Raw genomic sequence first — 25,207 nt, 5'->3', positions numbered from 1 at the left:
GGCCCATTAGACATCGCAGTAGGATGGGATGAGGCAGAGGACATCAGAGCCTGCCGTCCAGGAGCCCAGAATAGGGATGTAAATTGGGTATCATTAGTCGGTCAACATTACCCTTTTTCCAGGGGTAATTAGGTCCATGGTTTAGGGGAAAAGAGGGAAATGCACACAAGCTAAAAATGTGTCTTGTTGGTTTTAATCTGGGGAGATAGCAGGCCTTCTATTAAAGCTCAATTAGAGGGCTTCCCTGGTGGCGCAGTGGTTGAGAGTCCGCCTGCCGATGCAGGGGACACGGGTTCGTGCCCTGGTCCGGGAAGATCCCACGTGCTGCGGAGCGGCTAGGCCCGTGAGCCATGGCTGCTGAGCCTGCGTGTCCGGAGCCTGTGCTCCACAACGGGAGAGGCCACAGCAGTGAGAGGCCCGCGTACCGCAAAAAAAAAAAAAAAAAAAAAGAACAAAGCTCAATTAGAAACAGGTATCAGATGCATAATCACCAACTGAACTTTTCCATTAGAGCATTTAAACTAGCACTATGAGTAGAATGGTATCACGTGAAAGCTCTACTATTCTCTGGATGAAAAATCACCTCACCTCGTAGGATAACGCCTGGGCGTGGGGTGTGGCAGGAATGAGCTTCTTTCCTTTAAATTCCTGGAGGCAGTCATAAACCTGCCGAGGGGCAACGAAGAGAGAATGACATACTGAGGGAAGGCTCGCCCAGGGGAGACCCAGCCTGAGCAGTGGCACAAGCAGCTGGGTGGCATGTGTGTTGGCCTTTAATAAGGTCTCTCTAGTTGTCCAAGCGAAATGAACTCAAGACTGGTGGCTCTAACGCTTCAAAGGCTTAATTACTGGCTGCCACTGGAAATTGTTCTTCCCCAAACAATATCATTGATAAAAAGAAAAGTGAATTTTACTCTTGTTAAATTAAGTAAACCTGGGTTTTCCAGGCTTGAGGCCAATAAGGATTTGAAGCCAGAGACCTGTGGGAACTTCCAGGCTGGGTAGCTGCGTAGGGCATGGGTTAGGGGCTCAGGTTCACCAGGGGATCTGAATGAGAGGCCGGGCACACTACACATGCTTATTTGTACTCTGTGCTCACCTTCCGTTTCCTTTCCTCCCTTAATTCTCCAGTAAAAGTTTGTTTATAAAAATTCCAACTTTGGGGCTTCCCTGGTGGTGTAGTGGTTGAGAGTCCGCCTGCCAATGCAGGAGACCCGGGTTCGTGCCCCGGTCCGGGAAGATCCCACATGCCGCAGAGCGGCTGGGCCCGTGAGCCATGGCCGCTGAGCCTGCGTGTCCGGAGCCTGTGCTCCGCAATGGGAGAGGCCACAATAGTGAGAGGCCTGCGTACCGCAAAAAAAAAAAAAAAAATTCCAACTTTGTCTTTGTTGACCCTTAGGAATTGTTTTCCATACCAGGACCTAGGGTTGGGCTGAGAATACCAAGGTCTGACTAGCTCTGCAGTGCAGACCTTAATCTTAGTTTAGAAATCTAGTTTCTCTTACAGTTGGAGAAATGAGGTCCAGGAGGTCAGCTCAGCCCTGCCTTTCTCCATCTGGACCTGGGATGGCGGGGCTTCCTTGCTCTACCTCAGTGCCCAAGCTCAAGTTTACCTGGAAGTGATGAAGGCTGGTGGATTGATGCAGGGAGCACAAAGCCCAAGCAGCCTACCAGTGGTAGCAAAGGCAATGCCTTTAGTGGCATTCATAACCCTGTGTTAGCTTCCCAGGAGGAAAAAGTGCCTGGTAGAAATCAAGTAGTTTCCCCCAAAGTTTTTGTTTGTTTGTTTGTTTTTGCGGTACGTGGGCCTCTCACCGCTGTGGCCTCTCCCGTTGCAGAGCATAGGCTCTGGACGCACAGGCTCAGCGGCCATGGGTCACAGGCCCAGCTGCTCCGCGGCACGTGGGATCTTCCCGGACCAGGGCACGAACCCGTGTCCCCTGCATCAGCAGGCGGACTCTCAACCACTGCGCCACCAGGGAAGCCCATCCCCCAAAGTTTTATTCAGATATAATTGAGATAGAACATTGTGTAAATTTAACGGGTATGCCATGTTGATTTGATACACGTATATGTTGCAAAATGATAACCACGATAAGGTTAGTTAACACCGCCATCACTTCACATAATTACCACTTTGTCTGTGTGTCATGATAACGTGTAAGATCTATTCTCTCAGCAAATTTCAAGTATGTAATACAATATTGTTAAATATAGTCACCATGCTGTACATTTGCTCCCCAGAACTTATTCATCTTGTAACTGGAAATTTGTACCCTTTGACCAACATCTCCCTATTTCCCCTCCCCCTCGTCCCTGGCAACCACTATTCTCTCTGCTTCTATGAGCTCCACCTTTTTAGATTCCACACACAAGCGAGATCGCACAGTATTTGTCTTTCTCTGACTTATTTCACTTAGGATAATGTCCTGAGGTCCATCCATGCTGTTGCAAAAGGGAGGATTTCCTTCCTTTTTATGGCTGAATAATATTCCATTGGACATCCAATGGATGAAATGAAATCACTACCTAAAAAGATACCTGCACCCCATGTTCATTGAAGCTTTATTCACAATAGCCAAGGCATGGAAAAAAACGCTGTGTCCAACAATAGATGAATGGATTAAGAAATCAGGTGTTTTAAAACCAGTGCTGTGAAGAGTACCTCTTTGCTCATGCTAAGTATGCTGCACTTTTTTCTTATCTTAAAGAATATAGTATTAACATGCATCGTAAGGCTGACCACATTTCACTTAAGTGAAGGAAACATCCTCCAAAAAATAACTTCAAAAGGACCTTTCTTAATAATAACATTTGTTCAGAAGAACAAAATTATAGTCAGATGCTATTGTATAGTGCATGAAATTTTAGCCAAATTTAAAAAAAAGAAGAGATCTTCAGAGTAAGAAAAACGTAAGATACCTAAACAGAGCTGTAGACATTTCATGTCCTCATTTATGAAAACAAAGAGGAATGATTTTTTAAAGCATTTTTATTTGTCCTGAGTTGGCCTCAAGGACAAAGGGTTGTAGACAGCTGCTAAGGGTGCTGTCTATGGCCATTTGTGGTGGCTGCTGTGTGACCCCAGGGGCCTCTGGAAGAAAGGGAGTTGGGGGCAGAAAAGAGAGGCACTGCCATATTCTTTTCCAGCCAAGTAACTTCCTTCCTAAGCTAAGAGGTTGTGTAGCTCTTCTCTGAACTTTTTCCCAGTTGACATTTCCTGCCAGCTGACAAGCAACACTGTTGGATGAGTAAGTTCTGCTCCCAAGGCTAAGGCTTCTGAGCAATGGAGCGCTCACCTTGAGCAGAGCCCGCAGCCACGGGGAATGAAGGAGGTCGTACAGGAGACACACTCCGTTCACGTCTCGGCTGTAGAACAGATTCAGCTCTTGTAGCACAAGCCTCAGGATTCGGGAGATACCTACAAACGGGAGAGGGCAGAGATGGGGTGACGGGTGGAAAGGCAGGTGTAAAATGTGAAGGACAATTCAGACCTCTGGGAGGTGCCAGGGGCTCATGAGGAGAGGAGAGGACACTGGAGTTAAGGCCCAAAACTCTGGTCTAGCCCTGTTCTATCACTTACTGTGTGAACTTCAGAAAGCCATCCAACTCTCTGGAACCTACTTTCCTTGTGGCAAAAATGAGAGTATGTTAGCTTCCCCATAGGGCTGTTGCCAACTTTAGATGAAATAATAGATCATAGTATAGAAATGAAAGATTTTATGAGAGCAATATTGCTTTCCCCTCCCCAGTCTTAACAGCCTCTGGTTTATTCCAGAATTATCTAGTTGTTTCCTGGATCCTCCTTCTCTAATTCAAACATGCAACCATGTGTATTTACCCTTTATGAAAATTCTTATTGAAAAACTCTCCTAATAGGCCTTTAATACATATCTCAGGATTCCACTATTAAAGGGACTGGACAGAATTTAGTAAATGCTTGGTTGCTTTTACAAGTATTTTCGTAGAAATCCTATTTGTTGCAGTGATATTTTGAATGTGAACAAGTTGTGAAGTTCTAAGGCAAAGTAAAACATCCTGGGGTAGGAAAAAAAGAGATTCTGAATCTACTGTGTCAATTTCTTTCCTTCCTGCCTTGAAAATTGCTTAGACTTATCACTAATAGATGCAACAGGACACTTCAAACTGTATGACAAATTCCTTATAGGAATCACAGAAAATCTATCAGAATTTCTGCACCTAAATTGGATCACATATTTAGAGGGATATTAAAAGAACTTTCTGGTCTAGAAAAGGAATCTGGCACCACATACCATTCTCTGGATTGGTTACCGTAGAAAGCTTCTCGTCCTTCTTGTCCTGGCTGTCTGGTGGGTCTGCTCCTTTGTCTGACTGTATCATGCTCCCTTCCCAAGCTTTCAGAAGGAATTCAGAGCTAGGGAGCAGATCAACAAACAGCACACAGCTCACTGAATCACACTGGCCCCGCAGCTCTTAGTACCTATATAGGCACATATTTTCAACAGCATTTATTGAGCAAGTCAGGCACTGTGCTACATACACACCAGGATCCACATCGAATAAAACAGTCTTGTCCTGTGGCACTTCCTCTCTAAATTATCCATCACCAGCTGTGTGAACGAGAAAACTATTATTTCATGAAACATTCCTTCTACTCCCCTTTCTTAAAACAAGTGACAAATAATGTCAGTTTGTTTATTTTCCACCTCTTTGCCTAGTTGATTTCACCATCATTCAGAGATCAGAAGAGCCTTCCCTGGCCTGACTCCATTCAGGTGCCCTCTTCCCTCTCATTGCCCGTATAGTTCTTCATGGCACTGATCACAGTTGCAAAAGTGATGGGTTACTGCTGAGGATACTCTTAGGGTTTACTTTATATATTGCTTTAAGTAGGTTTAGTTCCAAGAAACAGACACCCCAAATAATAGTGGCTTGACAGAGTAGAAGTTTATCTCTTGCTTATGTCAAAGTCCAGAGGCAGAGCAGCCCTGCTCCATGAACTTCTCAGAGAACAGGCTCCTTCCAGCTCACTGCTTTGCCCGCTTGGGGTGTGGTGGTGTTCTTATCTTCCTGTTCCAAGATGGTGGCTGGTGCTCCAGCCATCACCTCTACATTTCAGCCAGCAGGATGGGGATTAAGAAAATGAGGGCAAAGGGGACATGCTCACTGCTCTTTGAGAAAGTTTGACAGAAGTTTCCCTACACAATGAGAAATCACCTCAGGCCCTGCAAATTTTCAAATGTCCCACTGAACTTTCATGTTGCTGGAAAAACAACAACAACAACAACAAAACACCTTATAATTATCTGACCCCAGAACTCAACTTCTCTTTACATATGAACACAAAGAATTTTAACATACACTGAATTTTCTGGAATGCTGCTACCTTAATTGAGGAATGAATTTACTTCATTTTGTTTGGACTTTATCAAGTTCACCATTTCAGAAAATCAGGTCATTAATGGTTAAGCTGCTCAATGTATAACATGTCACTACAACACACCACCATCAAGCCATGGCTGTATCTCTGTCTGCATTCGAAACTGCTGCGTCCCTGGTGGAGTTTCTTACAGGGGCAAACATGTGTTACTTCATTATATCTTTTGGTATAGTGATATCCCATATTTATAAATCAAAATTTAGATATCTTATCAACTACATATGTTTAATTTCTCTTTTTTATTATTACTAGGGCATTATATATATGGATTTTTTTTTTTTTTTTTTTGCGGTACACGGGCCTCTCACTGTTGTGGCCTCTCCCATTGTGGAGCACAGGCTCCGGACGTGCAGGCTCAGCGGCCATGGCTCATGGGCCCAGCCGCTCTGCGGCATGTGGGATCTTCCCAGACCGGGGCACGAACCCGTGTCCCCTGCATCGGCAGGCGGACTCTCAACCACTGAGCCACCAGGGAAGCCCTGGATTTTTTTTTTTTTGAAGTTTTGTGTGTCTTAGTCTGGGTTCCTCCAGAATCAGACACAGAGCAAGGATTCTAGTGAGGTGATTTGCTTGGAAAGTGATCTAGAACACTAGTAGTAGAGTGAGGTATTAAGGCCGGGCAAGAGAAAAACAGCCAGTAAAAAGTACATCAAGTAAGTAACTGCTCTGGGCCCTATGGAGCTTCATCCCATGGAGGAACAAGGGACAAGGGAGTGGGGATATTTATACAGCAACACTGCCAGACACGGGTTGAGGGCTTTCCCCAGAGAGCATTACTTCTGGTCCTTCCAGCCTGCTACATGTGTACTTTCAGATAGAGAGTGTAGGTATCGAATGCACCAAAAGGGATATGGGTAGGGCACCAACAGCGTTTGTCACAGGAGAATAATAAAGGATAAATCAGGATTTTTTTAAAAGGAGCATTTCATATTAGTTGTTAAAGACAGGTATGGTTTTTTGAATCAGATATGGTTGAGAACCACTGTCTAGAATCTAGACAGATTGTGGGGTTGAGTCAGGGAGGCTACCTAGAAAAAGACAGATTCTTATGTTGTCTCTAAACTCTATGGCAGTGAGAAGAGCAACACAGAAAGCTGTTATGAAATCTTAGACAACCTTCCCATACACATTCTTTACCAGTCGCACTGAAGTATTCTAGTTTGCCAGATTCTGCCTAAACTTGACATCATAAGCTTCTGCCTTGCCCACCACCACCCACCCCACCCCACCCAGCCCCAACTGAGTCAGTTTACACCCTGCCTTTTTCCTGCATTCCAGTTTCTGAGACTCTATTGAATCATTTTGCACAGCAGTTGCACATATGACTCATCTTCCTCCCTGGAGGGGAGCACTTCCAAGGTAGGGTTTGAAAAGGGAGATGAAGTGTCTGCCAGACAAAAGCCAGAGCAAGACAGAGTCTGACACCAAACCATCATATTCAGGCAACTTCTTAAAATGCTTCTCAAACCATGTTCTAGGTGAGGCATTACAAATCAAACAATGATGCTCTGTGCGCATCGTAGGTGGACCATAATCCTTCCATATTTAATGCCCAGGTGACAGTGTGCCCAACCAGGCCTATCCATGCAGCAGATGGGGGCACTAGAGACTGTACGTTCCTGAGATGAAATTGTGAGATAAATTTACAGATAGACTGTGGTTTCTATAAAAAATTCTAATTATTAAAGTAACTTCTATTCAATCTACCAACCCAGAGCTACACAGATAACACATTCATATACTCTAAGAGGCTCATTCTGGCTAAAAGTTTCTCCGCCACTGAAGCATACACAGTAATGTTCATCTCCACAACTTAGCTGAATTCTGAAAACAGTCATCCTCAGCTTCCTGTGACAAATTTGCTATGAGCTGAATTGTGTTCCCTCCAAATTCAGCTGTTGAAGCCCTAACCGCTCAATGTGATGGTATTTGGAGATGGGACCTTCGGGAGGTAATTAGGTTTAGATGAGGTCATGATGGTGGGGCTCTCATGATGGCATTCGTGCCCTTATAAGGAGAGACACCATAGAGCTTCTTCTCTTAATCTCTCTGCCACATGAGGGCACAGCCAGAAGGAGGCTATCTTCAAGCCAGGAAGAGGGACCTCACCAGAACCCAACCAGACTGGTACTGTGATCTCAGACTTCCTGCCTCCAGAACTGTGAGAAATAAATTTCTGTTGTTTTTAAGCTGCCCAGTCCCTGGTATTGGCCCAAGCTAAGCCAAAATTTCATAGAAGGAAACCTCAGAAAATGGTTTTCCCTCCTTCCAGGTGGCAAAGAAAACTGTTGCAACTTATCATCCTTATAGTACTTATGCTTATCCTTCACGATTCCCTTATGCATTAACCTGTTCAGTGTCCGGCTCCTGTGTGGGTCAGGTCTGGAAAGCGGACACTTTGCTTGTCTGTTCACTGCTGAATCCTCAGAAGTAAAAGACTGACACCTCCCCAGGGAGCCTAAGGACGGCTGGGACATGAGTCCTGAGACAGGAGCAGCTGGACTCGGGAGGCCTGTGCCTTCCTCTCCTCCTCAGCCTGGTTATGTCGACTTCAACCTCCTTCCCCATCAAACTTGGAAATCGGGGCTGACAGATCTTGGAGGCAATCAAATGCAACCTTCATTTTACAGATAAGGAATTTGACACTCAGTGGGGTATTCAGTAGATTTCACAAGTAGTAAAATCAAAAGTTTTCCTCTTTTGTTTCCATATTTAATCCTGAAACATGCTACTTAGTCCCTGGCAAAAGTCTGTGGTGTCCCTTCCTTGCCCGCCTTTTCATGACTGTCAGTTGAGACTTAGCTATTTCTGCTGTCTTGAGAGAGAGTTCTTGATTGAGACTGTAAATAATAGTCAACCATATGCAATTCTGAACTGATTAAGTAACACAGGAAGTATGGCCAGTTCTTATCATTAACTTAGAAGCTGCATTAGTGTTACTGATAACTAAGGAATTTCTCCTAAGCGTTACTTTAAAAATCAGTATTTCTAGAAGACTGCTAAAAAGCAGTGTATATGCACAGAGTGTTTCCAATTTGTAAGCATTTTTATGTCTATGATAGAATATTATACTTAAAAGGTGACAGTGGTATGACAAAATGGTCAATAATCTTTGGTTTCCAAAAAAAATCAATTTCTATAAACTTAAAAATATAGTGATTACTATTAAATGCCACACGCCTTACCCGTATTATGCTCATTTTTCAAAACAATGCTTTCTACTAGACAAAGCCTGAAAAAGCACTTGAAAACTTGATAGGAAATGGCCTGTACAAAAATGGCTAGCTTCCTCTGGGTCAAAATGCTATTGATCAGGACTAAGACAAATGCTCAGTTTTACTCAGTCTCCATGACAACTTATTATTCCATACTTAAGAAATGGTTTCTCACAGCAAAACCTGCTCTTTCGAAATCACAGAACTCTCCATATAATTTGAGATACGATGAAACTAAAGCATTCAAAGATTACCCAAAATTGTATTTTTAGCTCTTAAAAATTGACAGAAGGGCAGATATTTATCGATCTTTCTGGTAACTCGGGATCATTTGGCAGCATCTCTTACCTGCAAGGCTGCAAACATGCAGTGCTGCTCCTATCCAGAGAAAAGCTTTAGCAGAAAATGCCAGTGGGCTATTTGGTGCCAAAGTCACCTCACTGTTCTAGATAAAATCTCTGCACATCCTCTTTGATTTAATCCACAGAAGCCTAATCCAGCCTAACCACTAAATTACTCTTAAACCTCCCGTCACAAATCTTCCTAAGAATTCCTTGCACTGAAAAGTCTAATTTATATCATTTCAAACCTTCTCTTCAGTATTTTCTGATTGCCAGCACATAGTTAACACCAAAATAGATGAATATTTTTGTTGACTATTTCAGGATAAGACACCCCACAATAAATAAATTTTAATCTAATGAAAAACTGATACCTGAGAGTAAGCCGATCTATTAACCTTATTTTCTCACATTATGATGAGGAAACAAGGGAAGACTCTTCAGCCAATAATAATGAGACTTATAAAAGATCTCCTTCTGGAAGGTCCCCTACCAAGTTACTATTATGAACCTAATAGCCCATTCTCTATCTCAGATGGGAGCCACTTCCTTTTTGAAAATTTTATATTGCAGGGAGGTGTCAGTGGGAAGAACATTTGGAAGTAGAACGAGAGAAAGGGTACAGCTGACAGCAAGGCAAAGGGTAAAAGACCAAATGGCAACTGTTAAAGGTTTATCAGCCCTTTTATCCTAAATTAGACATATGGCGTTCCTTTGTTCTCTGTTGTAGATGAAAACACAAGCTGGGACTGTGATACATTTGTGACTGTTTTGAGCACAGTGTATTTTATCAAAAGCACTTAATTTTATTAAAAATTTCCATTTTCAACTCGTTTTTTTACCTTATGAACTTTTAGCGCATAACCCAGCTATGAAATGACATCTCTGGCAGCTGCAGTAGGAAAGAGCACTGCAATTAGAGTAGGAAGTTCTGGAGTCCCAACTCTGACAGCGAAACAATCACAGCCTCTCCTTGTCTGCAAAATCAGTGGAGTTAATACCTTCCCCCACAGGGCTGTGGGCATTCAGCATGCATGTGTAAGACCTAGGAAGCTGCTGGCATGAGTGCTAGGTATTTTTATTTGCAGGCATTGGCCTGGTGACTTACAGGTTTTCCCCCCCCGCCAAGGGAATTAAAATTTTATAGTTTTAACATGCTTTCTGAAAAGTATAAATACAGTATGAAGAGTCAAGTATTGGGACAGCTGCTTCAGGACTCCAATAAAAGGATGAATTATAACATGTTTCTCTTAGAATTGAGATAGCTTACTATCATTTGAGAACTTTTCAGTGGGTTTCACATTTTCCTCTGTCAATTTCCACAATTACCCCTGTCTCTTCCTCTAAAGGGATCAAAGACATTCAGTAAATCTGCCTTTAGAAGCCAAATGTGGAACTTGTGTGTTTATTCCAAAATCAAAACAATTCCTAATGGAAATGTAAAGTGTTTAACATAAACTAATCTTTAAGAGTCGGTCCCTTTCCAATAATGGGCAGGCACATTCTGGTAAACGCTCCTTGAGAAGACATTACAACTGGTATATAATTAACTAATGCCTACCATTTCTAGCCAAAATTTTAAATCCTCCATTTTCCTTTCCTTGAATCTGTTCAGGAGGAAAAAAAATTTAACCTGTAACTATCAAAATATGTCTTTTATTCAAAGAAATAATAGTACCATTTCTTTTAAGACCCTTGACCTCAGTTTATTAGGGTCAGAAAGTTAATTTGCTCTTTGTCAGCAAAGGTGCTATAAGTTTATGTTTATTTTAAAGAGAGAGATCTCTAAAACCCCAGTGGAATCTCTGAGGCCGTACAAAGAGGCACAGATTACAATGCAGGCAACTCCCCTCCCCCCCAAAACTAAACTTGGACGTCTTTTAAATTTTTAGTTTGCCCTGTGTCATTTCTTTCGCAATCATAAACAACCTCATAAACATGAATGTCTTTTATTATGAAAATTGCTGTTACATTACAGCCAACATTCCAAAACAGTATTTTACTAAACACTTGTCTTGATTATAAAGTAGAGCAGAAACCATGATCCTTTTCCAAAATCAATTAACATCTGTAGATATTAACACAAAGCAGGAGGAGGACACTCCGTACGCTCACCCTGGTGTGTAGGAGATGAGATGGGCAAGAGCACCTACGTAATCCAGAACAGCTACTAGTGTTACTTGTACAGTGTAAACCAAACACTTACAATAGGACATTAAAAAAAAAAAAGCAAAATGCTAAAAGGTTGAGGTGTCACAACACTTTTGAGATGGGAGAAGCCAAAGCGAGTTTCCTTTTCCTTCCCCTCTGTGAGTTCAGTGCAAGGTACAGGGAAGAACCACAACACTAGGTCAAGGATGGATGCAGTTTTTTGTTTCTGTATTTTCCAGTCTCTAGTTCTGCTCCAAAACACAGCCTGCATGCAAAAGCTCTTCAGGCTCTCATTCACAGGCCCTGGAATACAGCGTTTGCACACGGATGAATGAGGTTCTGCAGCAGCTCGGAGTCAGTGTCTGAATTCCAGTGTATTCACTCCGTAGCATTGTAAGGAATCCAAGAACAAAATTCCTATGTTCTTTCTAGTCGGGAGGCAGAAGACTCCTATTTGGATGTGCTCCAGGTCTGGGGTCAGGGTATGGTAGAAGTAACTGCATAGAACCTCTCCCATCATGAATACCCTGGTGGGAAAGCTTAGAAAAAGTTAAAATTTCAGTTTAAAAGTTCCTCTTTCCCCTCCCTCAGCAAAGAAGCATGGTGCACACATGACTGCGAGGAATTTTGGAAGGCATAGTGTGGCTACTATAGTTTCAAGTACAATCTGCTCCTTGCAAAGGGGTCTGGGGTAACTGCAGGCAAACCAGAAACTCAAAAATATTCATCAACCTCTTTAATGTAAGAAGCTATACTGAGAATTTTTTCTTACAGCTTCATGAGCTGGCATACTCTTCACTGTAGGAAGGGATATCCTCTTTTTTCCAACAGAAGATGTATGGCATTTGGGGAACTTAACACAGGCCAGGGACTGGTCTAATCTGATTTCTACCTCCTTTTCAATCCTCCCTTTAAACTATACAGTCTTTTATTCTGGGCTCAGAGCTCCGATCATTAGCAAGGCTCAGAAATAACAACCAAAATAATACAACGTCCTAATTTCAACACTGTTCTTTTTTGCCACTACAGGAAGATGCCAGATGGTGCTAAAACACTTTGAATAGATAATCCAGTTGTCAAGCTGTTATGCAGCCTAGTTAAGCTTCTCACGCTGGATCTGGTAGTAACACGCCTGAAAAAAAGTTCAAAACCATTTAAAATTTACTTTAAAAGAAATTACATAAATATAACAATGCACATGGGACTAAGAAAGGAAATCCTTTATTAATGCTGATAGCTCAACTAAATCAGTTGCTTCCATTTTTCCCTGTTTTCTTCCAGTCCCCCTACCCTATCCCATGTCTATTTTGCCAAGTTATAATTAGTAGAAATAAAATTTTGTAAAATCCCTCTGATTCTAAAACAGACAAAAAATTTTTAACAAGCTGTATAATATTCTTCATTAAGCAGAAATACCTTGAGTTGTTAAGCCACTACTGACTGGACATGTAGAATACGCTGCTGATCAGTATAAGGTACACAAACAACTATAATCAGAATCACCCAGCATGTTTGATAAACATACAGGTTAAGATTAAGCATCATTCCAGACCTAGTGAGTCAGAATTTCCTGGAATGCATTTTTAAGAAGCATCTCCAAGCATCTGAAAGTGTCCAGGTTTGAGAGTTCCACTACAAAGAACACCTCATCCAAATAATATACAGTGTATTCCATTCTTTAATTTCTTGGGATAAATCACTAGGAGTAGGACTACTCAAACTCTAGAAACATTTTTGATGTTGTTGATATAAATGTTAATAACAACTGTTTTCCAAAAGGGTGATTTATTCTTTATCAGCAATGTGGGACTAATTCTGATTTCACTATAACCCCACCAGCCCTGGGTATAATTTTATAATATTTTTGCTAATTTAGCAGGGACAAAATGGCACTTTCTTTAAATCTGCAGTGAGGTTGAGCGTTTTCTTTTATATAAATATATTAATTCACTTCTTCCTTGGTGATATGTTTAGAGATGATCTTCATATAACATAAGTACTAATAATGTAAGTCATTGGTAGCCAATATTTTCCTCAGTTGTCACCTCCCTTTTCAGTTTATTTACTATAAATGTTAATGATATTTAAGTTGAAAAGTTTAGGGCTTCCCTGGTGGCGCAGTGGTTGAGAGTCCGCCTGCCGCTGCAGGGGACTCGGGTTCGTGCCCCGGTCCGGGAAGATCCCACAAGCCGCGGAGCGGCTGGGCCCATGAGCCATGGCCACCGAGCCTGCGCGTCCGGAGCCTGTGCTCCGCAACGGGAGAGGCCACAGCAGTGAGAGGCCCGTGTACCACACACACACAAAAAAAGTTTAAACAATTAGCCCAAGCCAGAAACCTGACATTAAATTCTGTCTTTTCTCATTTTAATTTGCCTGTCTTTTCTTCTGTCTCCCTTTTTGTATATTTAAACCTTACTAGGCATCTGTAATTCGCTACGTGAGTGATTCTACCCTGATGCCACCCTCCCTCCAAAACTAATAAGCTCTTCCAATACTTTGACCATTAATTATATAATTCTCTTTTCCATTTTTGTTTGATGTTTCCATTTTCATATGTGGAATTTTTATTATAATACTGCCTATATGGGAGCTATCCCTTCCACTAAGGTATTTGTCTATTCCTATGACAGTAACATACTATCTCAATTATTATAATTTCGTTAACACTTCATTAACTGACACAGTGGGTCTGTTCTGCCTCTCTTTTTTTCAGAAGTGTTTGTGCCATTTTCTATTTGTTATTCTTCCAATAAACTTCACAGTGATCGCATCAAATTCCAAGAAAAATCAAGGCAGGGGAACTGAAATGACTTCCAACAATCCCTACAGAGCACCCAGATCAGAGAAGCTCATTTGTAACCTACTGGTTACAATAAATGGGAAAGAAAGAAGATGCGATTCATATTCATTACATACCTACTGCCTTCTGTGTTTTACCTTAATTCCATTAAATAGCTCTAATGTTGAATGTTTTTTTGGACACTAAGAATTCTTTCTGTTTCCTTTTTAAAGTTACATTTATATAGATGGTCTACATTTATAAGGATTTGTCACGATTTGAATGATCAATTTACAGAGAAGATTGGGTAATGAATAATTTGCTTTAGTATTTTGAGAATGATTCTACTTTAATATGTTATCATATTTTAAAATATTAGCAGTATGTGCTCTAAAGGCACTTAATGTTTGCATTAAGGTTTTATATAAAAGAAAGGTTAATGACAGATTCATAATATGGTAAATGAAGGAGAGATTTTAACATAAAAAATATTAAATAATATCTATACTTTACCTTCAAAGTGGTGAACATTATACCCTGTTCCCCATGCTGAAGATATGGGTCCATGAGATCCTCGATGAGGTGTACTTCAGAGCCTAAATTCCTAATCCTGCCCAACAAGAAAAAGATATTGAGTAATTTCCATTTATATGTACGTCCTACTTCTGAATCTATTTGAAAGGAAAAGAAAGAACAGCTCAACAAAAAGGTAACAACGTCGTGAAAAGGGTTAACAGAAATGGATTGTTTTTCCAGTGGGGGAGCATGTACCTGTCATCAGCTCAGAAAAGCAAGGGGCAGACTTGTTAAAATAATGTCACTGATATTAAAGTCAGAAGAGGTTGATCACCTGGCCCGTAGCACCACATATAAGAAAACAGGAAACAAATCATCCATGGACCACAAGAAGTCTTCCTGAAGTGATGCCAGGACACTCTGAGAGATCTCTTCAAAAGTCTGCTGGATGACTTTAAGTTTGTCTGATGGGGTAAATGTTGTGCTGTTGTTAAAAAAAAAAAATTAAAAAATAAAAATAAATGACGGAAAGATATCTTATGGTTTTCTTAATAGAGCCATTTGTTACTAATTGTTTGATACAAATATACCCTCTTAGGGCTCACGTGCCTTAAGTTGGATACATCAGGCAAAAGGAGTCACTGGAAGGGATGATCTCTGTAATCCTATGGTCCTTTGAGGAAAGAAGCCTCCAACTATCCATGGTTCACATGAAAGAATTCACTAAGTCACATAGATCATCTCCTTTTACCCATGTGGAATCTTATTTTCCTAATACATGTTCTTCTCTGAGTAAGAAGTTTGGTTAATTTCCATTTGGCTAAAGATACGATTATGTAGATAAATTGCTGGGTAGGTTCTCCACCACTTTTGAAAATGCAAGGGCCTTGTAGAGCAAAAGGTAACCCAAATGTCTCAGAGTCTTTCTGATCTTCAGGCTGAGTATGACACCATCTTGGGGGGTTGGGGGGTTGGGTTAGAGCTTAGGTAAAGATAAGATCTCATCAGTATCTTAATAGACTAACCACTCCTTTGATTTATGTAATTTTCAACAAATTAGAGATTACCTGATCTGCTGTAGACATTCTACAGCTGAGGCAAAACAAGCATCTTTTGTGGTTGGCAAAACCTGCCAAAAAAATAATTTATAAAGGTCAAAGAGGAAAGCTGTCTTATGCAGCAACAAGAAACATAAATGATACCAATGGCAGAATGCAGGTCTTCAGTGAATAACTCATGCTTGGGTATTATATTACCGAAGTAAAATAGAAACTGTTTTGCTATCTTGAAACCCCCCACGCCAAATAAAAGCATATTTGCTGAGGAAACTAAAATCCACTATACCTTTTTACTCTCTCCAAGGATTGACAAGGTCACTGGCCAAAATTTCCTAAAACGAAATCCATACATTGTTAATACAAGTTGTTCCTTATGGTAAATTAGTCCCCATAAAAATAGTTAATGACTAGATTGACTTCCCTGTCCCCATTTAAAGTAACTATTCCACAGTTCCTTCATTTTTACTATTAAACCATTCCACTGAAAAAATTTACTTTCCAATTAAGGCTCATTCATTTTTTTCTGATAGCACAAACATATAATTATTGAGTGTTGGGGTGATCCGTTTTATCCTAACACTTCTAGAAAGTACAGTCACTTAGTATTTCCTTGGACTAACAAGAAACAATGCCCTACAACAAAAAAGGGCACTTCTAAACTTTTACATGAAAACTGTAGATGGGGAGGGAGGGAAGAGAAGAGAAAAGAAAGGAAAGAAGAACGCCAAAGACTGAATACAATTAACTTTCTGAAAAGGTGAATATATGTATTTTGCTTTGAAGAACTGCAAAATATCAGGCAGGATAACTCAAATTATTTACTTATATTCAGAAGAATAATCACATTTCAAACTCATGTCTAAAAACTCTCAGAAATAAAGATTTTTAAACATCACTATTTTGCTGAAGGCAGATAAGTGATAGGTAAATAAACTGCAAATCATATATACAATTAGATATCAAAGTACCAAATTCCCAATAATGCTGTTTGCATGTTGAGTTAAAACAATTAGGTTCCATTCATAATTACTGTACTGACCTCTGCACCCCGAGGAAGCCCAAAAGAGCAATGTCTGGCTGCTTATTTAGTCGGAGAACACATTCCCAGTAAACATCCTCCTCACGATCATTATCCAGGGCATAAAGCATGAACAGTGGTGGGTAGAGCCGAGGTAGGAGCACAGGAAGCAGTAGCCCAGAACCTGTTACCACGTAACTACAAAATAGTGGAGAGAGGGGGAGGAGCAGTAATCTTAGAATCGAAAACAGAATCAAACACGGAGCTTTAGTTTCTAGAACCTGAAAGTAAAGATGGGAATTTTTGAGTAACGAAGCAGTTATATTCCTTCTTTTATGTAAGGAGTTAACATGAGACGTCTACCTATGGCCCCAGAGTTTTGTCTTGGGCCAACTGTGAATTCCTATCATAAACTCAAAATCTAATTGAAAGCCCACTCTGTTTCCATTTTAAGGCTGATTTCTCTGTTGTCCTAGGGCAGAATGATTTACTTTGCTCAGCAGCCTTTGTGCCCAGTCATTTGTAGTTACAGTTTCATGGGGTTTGGCTAACCTAAAAGGAACCTCAGAGATCACAAAGTCCAGCCATATCATTTTATTTATATTTTAAAAATTTTTTATATTTTAAATGATTTATTTATTTTTGGCCGCACTGGGTCTTCGTTGCCGCACGCGGGCTTTCTCTAGTTGCAGCAAGCGGGGGCTACTCTTTGTTGCGGTGTGCAGGCTTCTCATTGCGGTGGCTTCTCTTGTTGTGGAGCACAGGCTCTAGGTGTGCGGGCTTCAGTAGTTGTGGCTCGCGGGCTCTAGAGCGCAGGCTCAGTAGTTGTGGCGCACGGACTTAATTGCTTTGCGGCATGTGGGATCTTCCCGGACCAGGGCTCGAACCTGTGTCCCCTGCATTGGCAGGCAGATTCTTAACGACTGTGCCACCAGGGAAGCCCCCAACCGTATCATTTTAAAAAGAAGGAAACAGATCCAGAGAAAACAACTTTTCCTGGGACTTTTTGCATAAGATCACTTGGTCCCCACCCCCTTTCTCACCATCTCCACCCAGATCCACTCACCCTGGCTCTGGTGATTCAGATCTGGAATCTGACTTCCCAGTGCAAAAGGATTTTCTTTCAGTTGGCAGAGGAGCAGAGAGAGGAATTGTGGTGCCCTCTTCAGGAAGCTCAGGAAATAAGAACCTAAGGAAGAATAAAGAATATCATTACACAATTACACCTCCAGAGTGGATAAAAAGAGTAAAAACACATTTCCATTATTTAATCTTTTAAGGACCAATAAAACCAAACTTTCTATCAACTAAATAAGTCAGTTTCCTTAGTCTTAACTGATGCTTCTTACAGGACAAAATTAAGAATGTAGCTAATGAATAACACCAGTAAAAAATCTGTTGTTTTTTTCTGTCTAGTTACTAAAGAATGAACAATTCTGATATATATGTTTTTCTTACTGGCAAATCTCATCTGAGGTCAATGTGTATTGACTCTTCAAGCAGAGATCATTGCTTTCAGAATATAAACAATTAAATGTCCAACATTAAGAAAAAATGAAAACTCAATTCATGCAAAAATTAAAAAAATTTTTTAAAAAGCCAAGCTGTTGAAAAACTTTTCCAAATGACTGAGCTGCTAAATTGTTGAGGATTTTTCCCTAGGCGTTGAATTCTCCCTGGATTTTATTTCCCAACTCTTGTATGCAAATGGTGGATTCTAACCATAAACAAGTTTATTGTCCTTTTTATTTTTACAGACTTAAACCTTAACTCTTTACAGGCAGTTTGCAATCTTCTGTATTTTTGTAGACTTATACCATGCCCCTGCCCCGATTTTATAGTGGAGAAAACTAAAAAGTTCAGGGAACTTATCTTCATTTCACCCATCTAGCTAATGTCAGAGTTGAAACAATCCTAGCCCAGAGATCTTTTTAGTAGATAACACTGCCCCCTCCAAACTGAAACATTTCCAAATGCATTTATCAGTTTTTTGTTTGTTTGTTTTTTGTTTTTTTGCGGTATGCGGGCCTCTCACTGCTGTGGCCCCTCCCGTTGCGTAGCACAGGCTCCGGACGCCCAGGCTCAGCGGCCCTCACGGGCCCAGCCGCTCCACAGCATGTGGGATCTTCCCAGACCAGGGCACGAACCCGTGTCCCCTGCATCGGCAGGCAGACTCCCAACCACTGCGCCACCAGGGAAGCCCCTATTTATCAGTTTTGAGGCTAAATAATATAAGGAGGTTTTTCTGGGACAAATTCATAAACTTTTATATAACTATCTCAATACAGTATTTACTTGTTGGCTTAAACCCAGTAAAATATCTTGAATTTCATAAGTTCCAAACTTGCTTGCTGCCTGAAACTCTCCTTCAAAAAGATGCTTGCTTGCTTTCTCACCTTCTTCAAAGTCTCTGCTCAGATATTACCCTATTAGTCATGTCTCCTTGACCTTCCGTTTAAAATAGCAGCATCTCACCTCCAGCTCCATTCTCTTCCCCTCCATCACATGAATCATCATCTCACATATTACATATTCTGTTTACTCTGTCCCCAGTAGAATGGAACCCCATGAGAGTACAGATTTTCTCTCTCTCTCTTTCTTTTGGGGGGTTGGTTTACTGATAAATTCCTCCAAGGGCCAGAATGGTGTCTAACACACAGACGCACTCAAACATTTGTTGAATAAGTGAACAAACAGGCTGTTGTCAAGGAATAGGACATAAATACTCAGGGCTAAAACTTCATATTAGACTTTATCTTCTCTGTGGTTAGGTTTTAGAGACATGATTTTGCCTAGAGATTAAATCCAAATAAGACTACTATATTTCATACCAAAATTGGTATTAAAAAATTTTATTTTAGCCTTCTATTATACCCAATGAGTAAGAAAGACATAAAGGAAGTAAGTTACAATGGCTAACGTCCATCTTTTTTATAGTTATAGCATAAACACAAAGTAAAAACATGACTTCATTATTTAATCTATTGAAGGATCTGTGGCATAAAAGCATTTTCTTGATGACTTCAGTGAAAAGATCTCTCACCTCACCAGCTGGAAAATTCGCTTCAGGTAGGACGTAATCTCCTTCACAGCCTCCTGCAGCAGCCGGCGGTTGGCTCCCACACCCACATATGTCATTCTATACACCGCAACCAGTGTCTCCACGAGCCTGCCCAGTGGGTGCAGAGGAGTGTCGCAGGCCTGAGCAGCAAGAGAACCGATGCAGCTGGTCAGTGAGCACTAACAGCAGAAACAACTGATCCATCAAAAAGAAACACTTTCATAAATGATGAGCCATTTTCAAACTGTCAAGAGTCTACTTTTGGACCAGGAAAATTTAAATACTTCAACTTTTCTGAAAGTGTTGAGTCTACCCAAATTATATGGAGTAGGAGTCCCTATTCTTAAAGAATCCTTTTAACATTTTGGGAAGATAGCTTTGGATATACTGATAAAGAATATTAAAAGAAAGGTTCTAAGGGAATTCCCTGGAGGTCCAGTGGTTAGGACTCCGCTCTTCCACTGCAGGGGGCACGGGTTCGATCCCTGGTTGGGGAACTAGGATCCCAAATGCTACATGGCACGGCCGAAGGGAAAAAAAAAAAAAAGAAAGGTTCTAACATACCTTAAACGTCATGAAAAATATATGAAATGTTGCTTTCCAGAAAACTGAATAATGACAGTTGATTATGCTCTGAAACAATCACTGTTCAGTCCCCTTGATTTCTCCTAATACTCCTTCCTGCACCCCCATGTCAACACATGTCATTCTTTAAATTGTGGGCTGATCTCACAGGGTTTGAGAAGGAAGCAAAGACAGCATAACCGTGGGGTGAAGGCAGCATGCTTTATTTATACAATCTCTAGTTTGCTAACGTTACAAACAAAAAGCCATTATAAACTCTGACCCTAGATGTCCAGAACCCCCTTGAACACTTTACAAAACTTATAAAGTTCTATCATAATAGGTCAATCTTTAGGGAGAAATGTGCTTTTAGTAGTCAGAGAACTAACAAAAGACATACCTCGACAGCAAAAACAGGATATGAGTAACAATAAGCTGTGAGTACATTTGAATCATTAATTCACAAGACTGGTATGGTTTTGACTCCTGTTTACCTTTATTAAATATTTCTTGATGTCATCATATTTCTCCACAGAGAAGGCACCAACATGCTGAGGAATGAATTCCAAACTCTCTAGTGTCTGAGTCTGTGAACGACTTAATATCTCTGGACTATAAAAAGAGAAGAGAAAGCCTATCATATATTTCAAGAAAGCAAGATAATTGTAAGTGCACGTGAAGCACAGTCACCAACTAAGGATGAAATGGAGCATCCAGCACAGTGTTCAGCCCAAATGTGTGCATAATTGGTAATTGACCTGCTGTTAGGTTTATGTAACAGTCATTCAAAGTAGCATTTAGTGTTACTCCACACCAACCACAATAAATTAATGAAGACGTTGCACCAATAGAAACCATGGTGTTGGAAAATACTATAACGTTAGCTTGAAGAGAAAACTGGCGATAGACTTGTTAGTGATAATAAAAATGGAATAAAGGGGAGAGGAAGAGCTAAGGACTAAGGAAAATAAATCAAATGGCAAAGGCTGAAATGGAAATGAGCTCAAGAAGTAAGGAGATAATGTGGATGCCACAGCAGTGGTGTGGTAAGCACACAATGGGTAAAAGGGAAGCTCCGGATGAAGAGGCTAAGATAAAACACATACTAGTCATCAACCGAAAGTTTTGGTAATGGCACTCTATTAAGATTACAATCAATGAGAAATTAGAAACAGTGCACAATTATCATTATGATACTGATTTAGATAAACAAATAAGACCTTTGTGGCAGCAATGTGGTTTTATACAAAAGTTCTTTCATTCTTACTTCTTGGAAACACCCAACAAGAGTTAACCAAGGTTAACTGTAGGGCTCAAGTCTCAATGTCTATGCACATGGGCTCTATCAGAGAAGGGTGACCAACTGCATCCCACACAAGGGCAGGTCCACAGCTTTAATCAATCCTGGGAGTTTCCATTTTTTCTACTGATAGAAAGAGTAGGAGGTAAAAATTATAAACTTCATGAATGAAACACTATAATCAATTCCCATTTATCCCAAACACAGGAAAAAACAAAACAAAACCGTCTTCCTATACGGTAGGGATTAGCAAGTTCTTTAGATATGAATGCTAGTCAATGCCTGCAGAAGTGACTGGCCAAGTTAAATAAGGAAATATGAAGAATGGCAGATGGAGAAAAACAAAAGCAGGAAAAAGGAAAAGGAGAAAAGGGAAGAAAATAAGAAAAAAGTAGAAAAAGAGAAATGAAAAGTACATCTGTAATTTTTCTTTCAGCACTTCAAAATTGTTGTGCGACTTCCTTTTGACCACCAAGGTTTCTGACAACAAGTGTGCAGCCATTTGAATTGCTGTTTTCATATACGTAATGCAAAATTTTCCTCTATCTGCTTTCAAGATTTTTTCCTTCCAATTTGAATGTAACGTGTCTGTACATGGATATTTGGTTTTTTCTAGGATGCAGTTTGTTCAGCTTCTTGAATGTGTAGGTTTATGTCTTTCACCAAACTTGGGAACCTTTCAACCACTATTTATTCAAATATTTTTTCAGCCCCACAGTTTTTCTCCTTTCCTTCTGGGATTCCAAGGACACAAATATTAGACTCTCGGGTCCTTAGAGCTCTATTCACTTTTTTTTCACGTTCTGTTGTTCATTTTAAATAATTTCTACCAATCTATTTTCACATTTACTGACTCTTCTGCTGTAATCTCTAATCTGCTATTGACCCCACCCAGTGATTTTTAAAATTTTGGTTACTGTATTTTTCAATTCAAAAATTTTGATTCAGTTCATCTTTGTATCTTCTATATCTTTGCTGATACTTTCAATTTTAATGTTTGTTTCAAGGATGTTTGCAGTTGCTCATTTGAGCATTTTTATAATAGCTGCTTTAAAATTCTTGTCAGATAATTCCAAAATCTATGGTAGGGGGTTGTTGATGTCTATTGATTGTCTTTCCCCAAATGAGTTGAGGTTTTCCTGGTTCTTTTATTGCCAGGTAATTTTGGTTTATTTCCTGGACATTTTGAGTGTTATGTTACGAGATTTTGGGTCTTGTTTATATCCTAATGGGGAATGTTGCCATCCATAACATAGTAAACATAGTAGAACTGAAACTGTTATCTTTACAAGGACCTGCTTATAAAGTTGGCCCTTGGCTGGTCCCTGGGAACTAAGCTTTCTAAAAGTTCCCTATAGTAATATGAAACATTGCCTAACTGATAAGGATATTTTGCTGTCCATAGACTGTACTAACAAAGCGATTTGTGGTGAACATCTGCTTCCTTCTGGGACTATGGAATTTTGGTAGTTGCTAAGCACAGGATGCCTATGTGACTAGTCCCCAGTAAAAATCTGGGGCACTGCATCTCTGATGGGCTTCCCTGAGCAGAAACACTGTATATGTGTGGCTGCATTTTACTGCTCTGGGAGAGAGTGTGCTCTGTGTGACCCCTCACAGAAAGGACAGAGCATGGGAAGCTTGCACAAGAGTTCCTCCAGACTCTGCCTGTGTCTTCTTCCCTTATGATTGGGCTGTGGAGCCTTACTCTGTTGCTGTAATAACTCTTAGCTGTGAGTACGACTATATGTTGAGTCTTATGAGTCTGTCTAGTGAATCACTGAATGTGTAGGTGATCTTGGGAATCTCTGAAACAGCTGATACTTTTGTTTCAGCCATCTGTGGGCTGTGGTTCCAATGTCAGTTCATTTCTCAAGGGCTTTGCAGTCCTATCTGGGTCTTTCTGTGAGTACCACTGAGCTGTTTGTCTGGGACCCAGAGTTCTTAGTAGCTGAGTTCTCAAAGTGTTTGGCTGATTCGGATCAAATCCACGCATGCAGGTCTGGGGTGAATCCAGGAGTTCATAAACAACTTTACAGGGTTGCTTTCCAGAGCTCCTCTCTTCCCATGACCTCCCCAGCATTTTCTGATTCCCCTTGTAGGTCCTCCAGCCAGAAATTGCCCACTTCCATGAAGTGGTAAGAGGATAGAGAGAGAGGCCAAAGAGCAATGAGGTTTGGCCAGGACTCTTGGACCTGATGATTCATCAAGGGAGAAGAAGGGTCCACTCCTGCAAGAGTGCTGGCTCCTGCACGCATCCTGGTTCATGGCTGCTCCAGCCGCAGCCATCACTGCCCCTGCCACAGAAGTGCCTGCAGGCTGAGGCATGAGAAAGTGGAGAAAGAGGGGAGAGAGAAAACTCAGTGTACCTCCTCCACTCTTTCTGAGCTTTAGCACATCTCTTTTCTGCATCTTGAGCCAGAAACAGAGGGGTTTTTCTGGATCTCTGTCTGTCTGCACCACAGGGCTTGCTTCTAGTTTCAGGTTATACTGGGTTTAGGATGAGGAATATTGAAGTTAAGAAACACAGTAAACTCACCACTGGTTGGGTGGTACTCTAAATTCAGCTGCTCTTCCCCAAAACACCTGCTGATATTTACTTTTCAAAGTTTCAAATAAATGTCCATGCATTCTGCCTAGGTTTTATAGTTGAGTTCAGTAGCAAATACAAGGAGGTGTGTTTTATCCATCCTTACCCAGAAGTACATAACTGACTTTTAAGTTATATTTAAAAACTAAATGTGGGAAGCCTTGACAACTTACTGGTTTAAGTTTCATCTTCCTACCAGGCTCTGCCCTATGCTGGGCAGGCATTCACGCACCTGTCTCTGTGTTGGCGCCGGCTGGTAGTCAGGGCCACAGCAATATTGTCCCATGCTTTCCAAACTTCCCCTTGGCCTGGGTTCTCACAGCCAAGCTGATGCCAACATTCATCAAACACTGCTTTCCACTTCTCATCAGCCGGCACTGCCAGGTTTCCAAGCTTCCTGCTAACAAGGTCACGTCAGCCTCTCATTAATCACTTATTTTGTGCAAAAACCCTGAAGAACAGAAACTTTCTAATATACAACTGCAAATACTTCTGTGACAAAAACTGCCTAAACTGATGGTGGTTCCATTGTTTTAAAAACTGAATAAAAATTTAAATGGATGGTTTTTAGCTACGTAGTGTTTATTAGATACTAAAGTATATGAATTAAGTAGGAAGCACATCAGAACTGACTCCTTTGCTTTCTACATTTCCATAGAATTGATGTTGCAAAATTGATCCCTGCTAAAATGAGGACTTCCTGTGCCTTGCACATCTCATACTGAGAATTGTGAAATGCATTACATACTGGGTTCTAAAAATATTAAGAATAAACATGGTATAGAAAGTATATCAAGCTCCCATGAAAACAAAGAATCTGAGATGCTATCAAAATACAAAAACAAAGCTAAAGCTAGAAACAATAAAGGGAAATAAGCATATGCCAAAATCTTGGAGGAAAAACATCATACACTTAAAGACTTTGACTTTTCCCAATATATGCAGCGTATTAGTGTATATATAGGATTGACCTTTACTTTTCAAAATCAAGTTGTGCAGGGCTTCCATTTAAAACCTCTCTTTCAATCAACTTGGATACCTGCGCCATTAACAGTAAGATTATTCCTGCACACAGAACTTTCATCATTTTAAACATTTAAGCTCTACAGCTATAAACTAAGCCAAGAATACAGATTTAGCTATCTATAGCAGTTTCAGTTTACAATTCAAGGTTATACATTGTTTAAAGACA

General features: G+C 40.6%; 2 protein-coding genes across 7 annotated transcripts in view; both read right to left on the bottom strand.

Moving 5' to 3' along the window:
* The window catches only part of MPP4 (MAGUK p55 scaffold protein 4), a 40,595-nt gene extending 36,233 nt beyond the window's left edge, over positions 1–4,362 (bottom strand). Inside the window, exons 1-3 of the mRNA XM_060106742.1 lie at positions 4,275–4,362; positions 3,300–3,421; positions 589–666 (exon numbers count right to left, since the gene is read on the bottom strand). Coding sequence (XP_059962725.1) covers positions 589–666; positions 3,300–3,421; positions 4,275–4,362 — 288 coding nt within the window. The remainder of the gene's footprint in view (positions 1–588; positions 667–3,299; positions 3,422–4,274) is intronic.
* A 6,567-nt stretch (positions 4,363–10,929) lies between these two features.
* The window catches only part of ALS2 (alsin Rho guanine nucleotide exchange factor ALS2), an 87,022-nt gene continuing 72,744 nt past the window's right edge, over positions 10,930–25,207 (bottom strand). For 2 of the 6 annotated variants that reach the window (XM_060106041.1, XM_060106039.1), the window contains exons 25-34: positions 24,248–24,415; positions 20,620–20,737; positions 19,544–19,701; positions 17,567–17,689; positions 16,522–16,698; positions 15,769–15,814; positions 15,492–15,553; positions 14,759–14,908; positions 14,422–14,518; positions 10,930–11,668 (exon numbers count right to left, since the gene is read on the bottom strand). In XM_060106041.1, coding sequence (XP_059962024.1) covers positions 11,558–11,668; positions 14,422–14,518; positions 14,759–14,908; positions 15,492–15,553; positions 15,769–15,814; positions 16,522–16,698; positions 17,567–17,689; positions 19,544–19,701; positions 20,620–20,737; positions 24,248–24,415 — 1,210 coding nt within the window. In that variant the 3' untranslated portion in view covers positions 10,930–11,557. Of the gene's footprint in view, positions 12,262–14,421; positions 14,519–14,758; positions 14,909–15,491; positions 15,554–15,768; positions 15,815–16,521; positions 16,699–17,566; positions 17,690–19,543; positions 19,702–20,619; positions 20,738–24,247; positions 24,416–25,207 lie in introns of those variants that run through there. The other 4 variants (XM_060106042.1, XM_060106043.1, XM_060106044.1 and 1 more) reach the window with 4 other exon arrangements.

This window comes from Mesoplodon densirostris, chromosome 8, assembly GCF_025265405.1.
Source record: "Mesoplodon densirostris isolate mMesDen1 chromosome 8, mMesDen1 primary haplotype, whole genome shotgun sequence".
Classification (NCBI taxonomy): Eukaryota; Metazoa; Chordata; class Mammalia; order Artiodactyla; family Ziphiidae; genus Mesoplodon; species Mesoplodon densirostris.
Note: the sequence above shows the minus strand (reverse complement) of the source record. Positions and strands in the feature narration are given on the sequence as shown.